The following is a 12994-nucleotide window of genomic DNA, read 5'->3' on the forward strand; positions in this document are numbered from 1 at the left end:
GCTGAATACGGCATTGCTGCCAAGTAATTTCAGAAGGTTGATTCCAGTTTCTCGTTTCCGAAAATAATGTGAGAGGCGATTAAGAACTAGTACAATATAATATGCATTATTAGTTAGATTATTAATATTAATGGGACATAGCTTAGGCAGTGAGCAAATAAGTAGTTCTCCTCCCTTTCTCCACCGAAAGATATGATTTTCATTTTTCGATAAGTCAAATAATTTAAAGTTTGACTAAATTTATATAAAAACAATAACATTTATAATATATTTTCAAAAAAAACATTTATAATACAAAATAAGTATTCACTATAAATGTTATTTTCTTAGTAGACCTAGTTGAAACATTTTTAAGTACCATTAAATTAATTATTTTTGAAATGAGATCCGGTTATCCAGCGTTGTATTAATAAAAGGATCAGAGTTCATAATATAATGCGCAAGAAGCGCACTTCCTACAGTAGACCGCTAACAGGGATTAGAAATACAAAAGGTAATTACTCACTAAATTATTTGCAACTGCTAGAGGTCTCTCAAGACCCGTCCTCCCGCACTAGTCCACAAGGAGCATTCATCTCTGAACACTCTGGAGACACACCAGCCCAACATTATCAACCCTCTTGAACTCGGCTGATGCTGACCAACAAAGATACATTGGAACTACGTCTTCTTCTGGATCGACTGCTTGCACATCAAGAGGCCTCCATCTCCACTGCTCCTGATTCTGCTGCTATTGATGCCAGCACCTTGGAGAGCTCCTTGTTGTCCAGCCGGGTTAGCTGCCTTGATGTGATCACCTGCACTGTCTGTGATAGCATAGTTTGAAAACCTAGTTGAATTTGATCTAGTTGTAAATTAATTATGAAATATTATTTTCTTAGTAGACCTAGTTGAAGACATAAATATTAATAATATTCACTATAAATTTCATCAAAGTTAAACTAGCTTGACTTACACAAATCCCTTCATAGTTGTTTTTTTTTTAATGAATGGAAGGGATACTTGGTATCGCTAGCATACTATATTACGGGGACAATATATGGCCGAGAGGATTTGCTTTGCTTTCTCCAAACAAGCTCTTAGTTCACTAAGGCCTTGTTTAGATGCTCCTAAAAATCCGAAATTTTACAAGATTCTCTATCACATCGAATCTTACGGCATATGTATGGAACATTAAATATAAATAAAAATATAACTAATTGTATAGTTTATCTGTAAGTCACGAGATAAATCTTTTAAGCCTAGTTACTTTATAATTGAACAATGTTTATCAAATAAAAATGAAAGTGTTACGGTGTCAAAATCCAAAAAAAATTTGGATCTAAACAAGGCCTAAGTCTAGATTGGTACCGAGTGATCAGGTAATTAATTGCACATCATCGAGAGAACCGAGAGTTCCAGCCCCTCAAATTAACCGATCCCTCACATGATACTCTTCTTTTTATTTGTGTGGGAGTATATATATACTATATGTCGGAGAAAAACTCGTACAATGAAACCTCTAACTCTCTAACTTTTGGCCATTAGCTTATATACTGCCTGCATCCTAAAAAAATAATTATAAGTTTAGTCAGAGTCAAACTAGTTAAGTTTAGTTGAACTTATAGAAAATAGTATACACATTTAAGACTCGAAATAACTATATAATAAAAATATATTCCATAACAAATTTAATGATTTTATATTGTACGATAAGTATTAACGTCTTGCACTTAATTTAAGATAGTTTGACTGAGCACTATTCAAGAACTTCATCTATTAGGACAGAATATTTGGTTGAGCATACAATAGGTTACAGTACGAAAACATGTCATAATTTAGCAATTTACCTTTTCATTTTATGTAAATATCGGCAGAATTTGTACACTAGAGAGTAGAGACCGTATTGAAGCCCATACTAGGGTATAGTCCTATAGACACCTTTTCTGAACTAGTAGATGACAGCAAATTTATATAGAACCAGACTCCTTTCTCCACACATACACAAAAAAAAACTTCATATGAAATGTAATGTTGTATTTTTTTTACCTACTTTTTTTTTCTGCACACGCATTGCTGATAAATCGACTTTATTTTCTACAACGTAGAAGCCGCTTTCAAGGAAAAAGCGCTTAGCCCTCGACAAAACACTATGGATGGATGGAGTAACGACGTTGCTTTTGATATGGCAGCTGCTGTCGTCCGCATATTCCAAAGAGCCAGGAGAACAATCCCATTAGCTTCATGGCTCTGTCTTCGACAACGACAGCTTTGAATTGATATGATAAAAATATAAACAGAGAATTTATTTGTTCTCCCAGCCCAAATAAACCACCACCACACACACAACAAGAGCAGCAGTAGCAAAATTCCACACAAAAAAAAATACTATTATTGCACTGCACGAGAGATTTGCGCGATTCATCGAGGGCCACTAAAATGATTTGCCTCGTGCGTGCATGCAAAATATTTAATGTTTTATTTATTTTTATTTTTATTTCGGAGCAAGAGTGAGCAGCTGCAGGAAGTTCAGTGAGGAGAGAGGCCTAGCTTTTGTTTGGTGCATTGCGCTTTGCCAAAGCATAAAAGGAAAGATGCTTGCGTCATCCGCCGACTCCAAGTATATATCCACGGGCCTTTGTCATGCTGGAATTTACCCACCTGATTTGAGTTTTCAAACCATATTGCACTGTTTTTTTAGAACCAGATGCACATGTTCATGGACATTTCTCATCAATGATAAAAGATGTGTTTGTGCCAATGAAGCATTTACATTAACTTCTACCAATCTAAGAGCATCTTCAAAGGCTTTGGCAAATTAACTTGACATTTGTTGTTGTTTGCAAACTCTCATACCAAAATGCAAAAGATAAAAATAGAACATCTCCAAGGGAATTGGCATTTGGACTTGACAAAGGATGAAAATAGGAGGTCTCCAGACGCGCGCGCTTTCCTCGTGTGTGACTTTGCTCGCGCGATCAGGTTTGCAAAGCCGTTCACAGCTTGGTATTTTTACCAAATTTGCTCCCTCATTTGCCAAATTGACCAAATTGCAAACTCCAAATGCAAAACCGTTGGATATCTCTTTTAGAGCCTTTTAGCAAATTACTTATATGCAAAACTCTTGGAGATGCTCTAAGATTTGCCTCTTCTGGATGGTTACAAACACAAGTAAACACCAACTAAAGTTAGGCACCAGGAGTTCAGCAGGACATTTGACGAGTCGTTGTGAGTTCACCATCCAAATAGGCTAAAGCCACAAGGACCATGAGTTCAAGTAATTAAAATGACTTTAGCTTCAAAGGAGTCGACATCACAGTCACGAACTTTATCAGTCACGAAATGGATGGCGGATGCAGTAGTTTTAGTCAATTCAGTAATATACAGCCTCATATGTAGCGAGCGAAAAAAAAAAACACGATTGCGAAATGTGTACACTAACGAATTGTAAGATTTTGATGAACACAGAATACAAATCGAAACAAAATTGGAACCATGGAGCGAGAATGACAACACAAGATAGCAAGTTCAAGGATCTTTTCATTGCCAAGTGTGTACAAATTCCTCAAGCAGAACAAAAAGCTGCTTCTCCAGAGCAGCTTCATCTAACAAGCACCAGACTGCCACTACCTAGGATATGAGCCTGCTCTGCATGCGTTATGGCCAACCAGCAGCATCTGAATCAAGAAATTGAACCAGTTGGGCCTCAAACAGCCTGAAAAGGAAATACATGATCAAGGTTAAAATAAACACGACCTAAAAATCAGCGCAACAGGAGTTTAAATCTGAATGCAAGAAATGGAATTCTTAGGATTGATATAATTGATATTCAATTGTTAAAACAGACCTCCCTCCGTACCTATCAAGAAAGTTGTTTTGGACAGGGTTTAGATCAAACATTGGGAATATAAATCATGAATAACTTTTAAGTTGTGGAGTTTGAAAATGTGAAAACCATATGAATAGATTTGTCTTGAAAAAAAAAGAATACTTTCATAAAAATATACATATACCACTTTTTGATAAATATTTTTTACAAAAACAAGTAGTAGTCTGGTGAAGAATTACCTTGGATTAGTCTGGTGTTCTTATCTACATCTTGATGCTGAAGTATTCGGAATCAAAATGATGCAGCCTTACATATCCATCTTCACCACCACTTGAAAAGCTAATAAGATTAAAGAAAGAACATGTACAGAATTAGGGGGAAAATCCTTTTACTAAAAAGGAAATTCAGAACATAAGAGAGAAAAAGTATCTACAATGCATGTTGATTGGGTACAATGGTAGCTCTCATGAATAAATTTTTTTTCAACAGCAGCAATCAGAATAGCGTATACAACCAGAGTGCCTGGTTGAAATCATTGAGCTATCAGATCCCAAAATGCATACATAGCATAATAAAAAAGAAACATTTTTGAAGGCCAGATAAATGGTAAACCTACTGTGGGCAGAATGTAGCTCTCATAGTAAAAATGTTCATCAAACTGAGGTCAGCATAGCGTATATTGCCAATGTAATTGGCTACAATCACTGAGCTACATATAAAGTATGGCCGAAGAATAAATAGCTTCAGAAATCAATGAAAACCAGATATGTAAAAGGTATATTATGTTTACAGACAAAAGCATTGTCAATATAGAGGTCTAAAATACTTAAGAAGACTAGTCAAAGAAAAGTGAGATAAAATGGCGAATCAAGACTGGTTGTTACATTCCCACACAAATGGGCTAAAGAGAGTTTTTTCAGAGAAAGTAAATTTGCAAAAGGTAAATCAATGAAAACCTAATGAAAATTACACATAGCAACAAAAAACCTGCTCTCAGAAAAGCTGATGACATCCTTGTGTGGATCAGAATAGCGTATATTACCATGATTTACCATGGTGAATCATTGAGCATATTTACAGTAAAAAAACACCAAATATGGACATAACCTGAGACAACAAGAAGTGGCGAATTGCATACTAACAACAATGGCTAAAAAAGACAAGTGTTGTCAGATCGAAAAAATTATTACCTCCGCCCATCAGGATTAAATGCCAAAGCATTAATTGGCCCAAAATGTCCTTTAACACCACCAATTTCCTCTTGCAAAATCTAAAAGAGAGCAAGTTTTAATCAGAACAGTTCAAATATTGTAAGCATGCAGAGTTAGGAATGAAGTAACACAAAAGGAATAATAGCTTGATACTTTATTAACTGGAAAAGAAATTACCTTGTGATAGAATTTAGCCTCGAATTTACCAGCACGGCGGTCTGTCATGGTCACATTCATTGCATCCTGACCACCTCCTAGAACCACCTAAAAACAGAAACGAAAATCTTAACAAAATGGAACAAAGATGATGATACCACTGGACTCAGCATCATATGTAGACCATAACCACAATGCATTTATCTATGGCTAAAAAAATCAAACATGATAAATAGGTTCTAGTGTAAATACAAAACAGCACAACAGCTAACACAATGCATAAACCATAGGTTAAAGGCTTAATAATTTTTTCCTAGTGTACACAGCAGAAGATGCAATTGCTGACAGCACAGTTAAATATATACAAAATCATGACCTATGATTACATAAAAATGCACTAAATGAGACAAAGACCTATGATTACATAAAAATGCACTATATCAGACAAAGAACCACTTTGTAATACCAGCTATACAACCATCCACTATACGTACTATGAGCCCCAACTGTAAATCAAATTTGGTCAGCAGTTCACACAACTTCAGCACTAGAAAAGAGTGCACATACAAGTTTGTGAAGAGGAACATACAGTATCATGAGTCGGAGAGATGTCAACAGCATTGACAGGTCTCTCTGTGACATACGTCTTGATCAGGGTTAGCGTCCTTGTATCCCATAGCTATGCATGGAAAATTGAATGTCAGGAAAACCATATATCTTTATGACAGTCAACTTGAAAAAAATCTTACCTTTGCAGATTTATCCAAGGAGCCAGTAACGAAATGTGACCAATCTAAGGATTTTGACAACGATGTAATGGTCTTCTGATGTCCAGATTCTTTATCAGACTCTTTCAGCAGTTTTCCAGTCTACATACAATTCAAAGAGCATCCGATGAGTGATGTGAAAAAAGTCTCCATTGTTATGGAGAAACAAGTAACATTTTTAAGTGTGCAGAAAAAGGCAGAGAAAGAGCAACATGGATATATAAATAGAAGCAGAGCAGGTTTCATTTTGAATCCCACACCCCCTTTCGATCTCCAAATCCCCACCATTGGGTAAATGCTGCATTAAATAAATTACCATGCCTTGTTGCATAGACTAGAGTAACACTGGAAGCAGTAATCAGAAAGGATGCGTCCAGTTCTGCAGATACTGGTAGTACTAGCATATTAGTTTGTTGTCTTAGTTCACTAAGCTGATAAAAAGTAAAGTGAAATTTGGCATTATAAACTTCTAAGAATACAACTAAACAAATTAATAAACCATAAACTGCTATCGTGACTGATCAAGTGGGAAAAAAAAGAACATTGCATATTATCACCACCAGATGCCCATAGCCCCATACCAACTGATGGGGCATTCTTAGCTTAGGACTAGACACCCAAATTAGAGTGGCCATCAGTACTATTTGCAGTGACATAAGAGCATGCTATATTGCTATCCTCACCTCTGAGTCCCAGATGCGAATGGTGGCATCCTCCCCGGCAGTGATGATGGTCCTGTTCAGCGGCCCCCAAACGGCCCTGTTGATCCTTCCCTTGATGCCGGTGATGACGAGTGCAGAATCCTCCGTTTCTGCATACACACAGCAGGATCTCAAGGTCAAGGGTGCTGGCTTCCCATTCAAACAAAACAACAGAGGAGGCATAAACAAAGTGTTGTTGAGGAGGCAAAAGCACTAACGGTCGTCGATGTCCTCGGCGATGTGCTTGACCTGGACGGTGGGGACGTGGTCCATGAAGTTGTCGGTGGTGACGACGGCGAGCGCGTCCCCGATGGCGAACTCGACGGACCTGGCGGGCGCGTCGAAGCGGAAGCTGAAGAGCTCCTTCCCCGTGCTCACCTCCCAGAGCTTGGCGGTCTGGTCGGCGGATCCGGTGATGAGGCGCGCCGAGTCGCGGGAGACGTCGCAGGTCCAGACGGCGCCGTTGTGGCCCCGGTAGGTGCCGAGGCGGTCACCGTTGTCGGCGTACCAGACCGTCGGGGTGTGATCCTTGGCGCAGGAGAAGAGCAGGTCCCCGTCGCGGTTGTAGCGCAGGAACGTCAGCGGGCGCTCGTGGCCCTTCATCAGGATCGGCCTCATCGTGGCGCGCTGCTGGTGGTGGTGCTCGCCGGCCGCGCCGCAAGGGGAGGAGGAGGACTGGAGGAGACGGCGGTGGCTTGATTTGGGTTTGGATGCGTCGGCGGCGGAGAGGAAGAGGGAAACCCTAGCGCGTCCAGTTATAGGCCTCCGCCGCCTTCACTCCTGGCCCAGTTACGAGGTGCTTTCCTGGCCCAGCAATCCATCCGGGCCGGGGCGGCGCGCCTTTTGCCATCAGTGAGCATTCCTGTCCCCGTACATGGATCTGGTAATCTCCTCTCAATTAATTAATTTGCTTATTTCTCAATGTTTCCTACAGATCTGGTAGAAATTTGTGGATGAGTTTCTTGTCTTCCTCTAGGAGATTAGCTCGAAATTGCCTCATTGTTCAGGCTAGTGTTGGGGAACGGCTGCATCCTTCTCCCTGATGGCGTCGAAGGTTACCCTTCACCCGAGGAACCTCCGACGCCTGAAACGTCGGAGGATATCCTTCACCCGGGAAGCCTCCGAGCGAATGCGTGCGGGGGACCCTGGAAAGTACTAATATTGACGACTCGTCTTGTCGTGCTAAGTGTGTGCAGGGACTGAGACACCGGCGAAGGCCCACAAGCAAAGAAGGGGAGGAACCTCCGACCCTCCCGGGTCCGAGGATAGCAAGAGACGCGGCCAGGCCGAGGAACCTCCAACTCGGCCAAGCTAAGGAACCTCCGACGCTTCGGCGTCGGAGGACAGAAGACTGAGCGGGCTGAGGGACTCTCGGAGCGGCCGGGTCCAGCAACCTCCGGCCCAATCAGGCTGAGGAACCTCCGACATTGAAGCGTCGGAGGATCTGCGATTGGGCGAAGGATCCAAGCCTCCGTCCAGCTGAAGCCCCGGACAGAGGATAAACGAAGGGCCTGCAATGTGAAATTACGCAGGTGACTTGGAGTCAGTAGACTGCGATGTAACAATATACTGGAATATCCCCCCGCCGTCACGGGGCATTTATGTAAATGTCATTAGGTCGGTTTCCGGACCCTATATAAGGGGGCGTGATGCCGTCATTAATGAGAGAGAGAGAGAGAGAGAATTCACTGTATTCAACTACTGTCCGTCAGTGCTCAAACCTCTCACGGCACCGAGTGAGAAGGTTCTCGATCCACCGCGTCGCTGGGGAGTGCAGAGAGCCTTTTCCCAACATTGGCGCCCACCGTGGGGCCTCGAAGGATCACCTGCGATGGCTGGAAAGAGAACAAGCACCACAAGACCTCGGGCAGAGCCCTCCAGGAGAGGAAGGCCGAGAAGGGCCGTGCGGAGCACGTATACGACCGTAGAGGGGGAAGGCTCTGAGGGCGAGCAGCCGGAGAACGAGCAGCCGGAGCCCGGCCAGGAACCTCCTCCCGCCGCGAGGCCAGCTCAACCCACGGCCACGCAAGAGCTACAGCTACTGCAGACGCAGCTGCAGAACCTTCAGCAGGAGCGAGACCGGATCGCTGCCGCCTACGCCGCCAGCCAAGAGGCAGCACAGGCCGCGGCACAAGCTGCTGAAATCAGGCAGCAGCTTTCAATCCTGCAGGCAGAGATCCTTAGCATGCAACCTTCACCTCAGCCGACGATCCAGCCTACTGTTCTGCCCAACACCGGCCCAACATTAGATGCGCAGCCGGCGAACTACGGTGGCACGCTGCGGAGCACGTTGGACCTTCGTTCCCCTCTGTCCGAAGGATTGCAGACCTCGCCTTGGCCAACGACCTACAAACCGATCACGCTCCCTAAGTTTAACGGAAAGGTCGACCCCCGCCAATTCCTGATGAGTTTCGAGGCAGCCGTGGCCTCAGCTGGAGGGAATGAAACTGTGATGGCTAAATCCTTCGTGATCGCGGCCGAAGGAGATGCCTTGGCATGGTACTCAATGCTCAGGCCCGGGTCAATCTATTCATGGGAGAACCTCCGAGACAAGATTTTGGTAAATTTCTAAGGATTCGCTGTTGAGTCGCTAACCTCCACGGATCTGTTCCAGTGTCGCCAGAGTCAAGGAGAAGCACTGCGGGAATATTTCCAAAGGTTTGTGCAGACTAAGGCAAGAGCACCCGGCGTGTCGGAGGAGGTTGCCATTGAAGCAGCCATCAAAGGTCTTCGCATAGGACCCTTTGCAGCTCACTTGGCCAGAGAAAAGCCAGCATCCATGCACGAGCTGTACCATGAGTTCGAAAAGTATTGCAAGTCGGACAACGACTACCGCAAGAGATTGGAAGATCAAAACTCCCAGAAAAGGCAGGGCAATGACAGAAACTCGCAGAAGAAGAGCCTTAGCCAAGATGAACGCCGGCCACAGCGAGAGGCTAGTGGGCAGATGATGAATATTGAGCAACCAAAGAGTGACAGGCCGGAACTTAACCGTCCACCGGCGGAAACGCGAAACTCAGAACGCAGACCCAATCAAGCCGGAAGAGGGGGCCGAAACGCAGGATGGCCAAAAAATCAAAATCAGCGGCCACAGAAGCAATATTGTTTCTTCCATTCGGAGGAGAAGGGTCACTCCACCAGGGATTGCCCAGATGCTAAGGAAACTCAGGAGAGGATCAAGAGCAGGTCAGCTCCACAACCTCCGACACCAGTCGCTCAACCTCGGGAGGTGAATCACACATTCCCTCAAACCTTCTACCATTCATATGTCGGAGGATCAAGCCAGCAGCACCCAGCCCCAGTTCAGTCGAGCGCGCTAGCCTCCGCTTACTATCCCAACTTCCTACCAGCTTGGCGCCCAGCACATCAGCGCGTAGATCACAACCTTCCACCAAACTATGTTCCTCCACGATCCCCACATATTACATACATCGAAACCCCACAGCCCCGCCAGTAGTCACTACCTCCTCCCCCAAATTAGCTACAGCTACTCCAAGCCCCACCTCCACCAAAAACCGAACCCCACCCCGATAATCAAATCGGCCCTCATACACCCCTGCCCACGATTGGAATGATCCTACCAATAGCTGGAGGATCCTCGATGGAGTTCCAGACAAAGAAGCAGAAGAAGGATCACCTCCGGCTCGTCAACAACGTCGCAGTTCAAGGGCCAGTCAGATGCACTGATTGGTCCTGAACCCCGATAACCTTCACCGAGGAAGATCTAAGGTTGGAAAGCTACCCACATACAGATGCCTTGGTCATAACAACGAATGTTGCAGGTTGGGGAGTGAGCAGGATCTTAGTGGATTCAGGGAGTTCCGCAGACATAATATTTGCCGGAACCTTCGACCAAATGAAGCTCAGCAGAAGCCAGCTCCAACCTTCGGAATCACCTTTGATTGGATTCGGAGGAAAGCAAATACATGCTCTGGGGAAGGTCGCCCTGCCAGTATCCTTTGGCACGTCTGAGAACGCAAGAACAGAGTATGTCACCTTCGACGTGGTAGACCTGCACTACCCATACAACGCCATATTCGGGCGAGGATTCTTGAACAAGTTCAATGCGGCCGCCCATATGGGATACCTGTGCATGAAAATCCCGGCTTTGCACGGAGTGATCACGGTTCACGGAAGTCAAAAGGAGGCAAGGAACATAGAGAAAGCAATCTACAAGTCTTTCCGGAACATAAATTCTGTGGACTCCACACAACAAGAAGCTTCCCAGCCACCAGACATGCCAAGGGGGAATACAGACCTGGCTGATCAGGAGGAAACGAAATGTGTCCCTCTGCAGGAGGCCGTTCCAGATAGGAAGGTCACCACCTCTGCCACCCTCAGTAGAGAGGAGGAGCTCGAGTTGCTGGACGTACTGCAAAAGAACTAAGATATCTTCGCCTGGAGTGCTGCCGACCTGCAGGGAGTCAGCAGAGATATCATAGAGCATTCGCTGGACATCGATCCGAGAATGAGGCCGAAGAAACAGAGACAAAGGAAAATGTCTGAAGAAAGAACCTTAGCCGCGAAGGCAGAGGTACAAAGACTTCTTGACGCAAAGGTCATCAGAGAGGTCATGTACCCGGAGTGGTTGGCAAATGTGGTCCTGGTCCCCAAGAAGAATGGTAAAATGAGAATGTGCATAGACTTCACAGATCTCAACAAGGCTTGTGTCAAAGACTCCTTCCCCTTGCCAAGGATAGATACCTCCGTTGACAAAGCCGCTGGTTGCCAGAGATTTTCACTACTGGATTGTTTCTCCGGATACCACCAAATTTGTCTCAAAAAGGAAGACGAGGGGAAGGCAAGCTTCACAACCCCGTTCGGCACGTACTGCTACACCAGAATGCCGGAAGGTCTTAAAAACGCTGGAGCAACCTTCTCCAGAATGATGGGGAAGGTTTTGGGAAGTCAGCTGCAGAGAAACATCATAGCCTATGTTGACGACGTTGTCGTCATGAGCAAGCGCAAAGAGGATCATATCAAGGACCTGCAGGAAACCTTTGTCAACCTCAGATCCGCTGGGCTGAAACTCAACCCGGAGAAATGCGTATTCGGGGTCAGCAAAGGAAAAATGCTGGGATATATCATCAGCTCTGAAGGAATCAGAGCTAACCCAGACAAGACGAAGGCAATCATGTCAATGGCAGAACCTTCAAGCAAGAAATAAGTGCAAAGATTGACTGGCCGAATAGCAGCCCTCAACAGATTCATTTCAAGATCCGCAGAACGAAGCCTTCCATTCTTCAGAGTGCTGAGAGGAGGAGGCAAAACAGAATGGGGTCCGGAACAATCAGAGGCCTTCAGGCAACTCAAGAGCTATATTGCGACCAACCTGGTGGTAACCGTGCCCGAGCCAGACACTCCACTACTCTGTATGTGGCTGCCTCTGAGCACGCCGTCAGTGCTGTTTTGGTACACGAGACAAGCGATAGCAAGGGAACACTGCAAAGACCCGTCTACTATGTGTCCGAAGCTCTGTCAGGAGCAAAGTTGAACTACACGGAGATAGAGAAAATCGCATACGCAGTCCTCTGTGCATCAAGGAAGCTCAAGCATTACTTCCAAAGCCATGAGATTAAAGTACCCACCTCTCAGCCCTTAGGTGATATCCTTAGGAACAAGGAAGCCTCCGGACGTATAGGGAAATGGGCGGCCGAACTATCACAGTTTGACATCACCTATGTCCCCAGAACCTCCATCAAATCTCAAGCCCTGGCTGACTTCATGGCAGATTGGACACCTTCGAACAAAGAAGAGGAGAAGGTAGTCAACCAGCCGTGGTCACTGTATACAGATGGCGCCTGGGGGCAAGCAGGAGCAGGAGCAGCAGCCGTCCTGATCGCACCATCTAGGCTTAAACTAAAATATGCTGCAAGACTCGAATTCAAAGCGACAAACAACATAGCTGAGTATGAAGGTCTCATCCTCGGGCTGAACAAAGCTAAGGCTTTGGGAGCAAAAACCCTGCTCATCAAAACAGACTTGGCAAGATATTTGGTCTGACAAGTGGAGAAGGAATACATAGCGCACAACCCGGAGTTGGCAAGATATTTGGCCGTCGTAAGGGGCCTGGAGAGAAGGTTCAAGGGATTCACTCTGCAATACATTCCAAGAGCTGAGAACCATGAGGCAGACGAGCTAGCAAAAGCAGCAGCCAACAAAACCCCCTTGCCAGAAGGAACCTTCTACCAAATCGTCATGGCACCAGCAACTGAATCGTTGCCGAAAGCTTTTCGCTCAGTCCTGCTGACAGAAAGCGAAGATTGGAGGCAGGCAATAACTGACTCCCTGAAAGGCAAGACAGTAGCAGATGATGAAGCATTAACCGAGAGAATGGAGGCAAGAGCAAGA

At 44.9% G+C, this 12994-nt stretch overlaps 1 protein-coding gene across 1 annotated transcript; it reads right to left on the bottom strand.

Moving 5' to 3' along the window:
* LOC8081165 (eukaryotic translation initiation factor 3 subunit I) lies at positions 3390-7411 on the bottom strand. Its single transcript, XM_002461465.2, has 8 exons — positions 6862-7411; positions 6626-6753; positions 5925-6044; positions 5765-5854; positions 5197-5283; positions 4999-5078; positions 4048-4147; positions 3390-3694 (listed from the first exon to the last, which is right to left on the bottom strand). Exons 1-7 carry the CDS (start codon positions 7259-7261, stop codon positions 4072-4074), a joined length of 981 nt encoding a protein of 326 aa, XP_002461510.1. The 5' UTR covers positions 7262-7411; the 3' UTR covers positions 3390-3694; positions 4048-4071.

This window comes from Sorghum bicolor, chromosome 2 (genome assembly GCF_000003195.3).
Source record: "Sorghum bicolor cultivar BTx623 chromosome 2, Sorghum_bicolor_NCBIv3, whole genome shotgun sequence".
NCBI classification, from domain to species: domain Eukaryota; kingdom Viridiplantae; phylum Streptophyta; class Magnoliopsida; order Poales; family Poaceae; genus Sorghum; species Sorghum bicolor.

Excerpts from the sequence above, each read along its gene's own strand:
- LOC8081165 (XM_002461465.2), bottom strand. The coding sequence starts at position 7,261 with ATGAGGCCGATCCTGATGAAGGGCCACGAGCGCCCGCTGACGTTCCTG. Across the intron at positions 6,754-6,861 it reads CGCCGAGGACATCGACGACC|AAACGGAGGATTCTGCACTC; the intron begins GTTAGTGCTTTT and ends GTGTGTATGCAG. Across the intron at positions 4,148-4,998 it reads TTTAATCCTGATGGGCGGAG|CTTTTCAAGTGGTGGTGAAG; the intron begins GTAATAATTTTT and ends TAATCTTATTAG.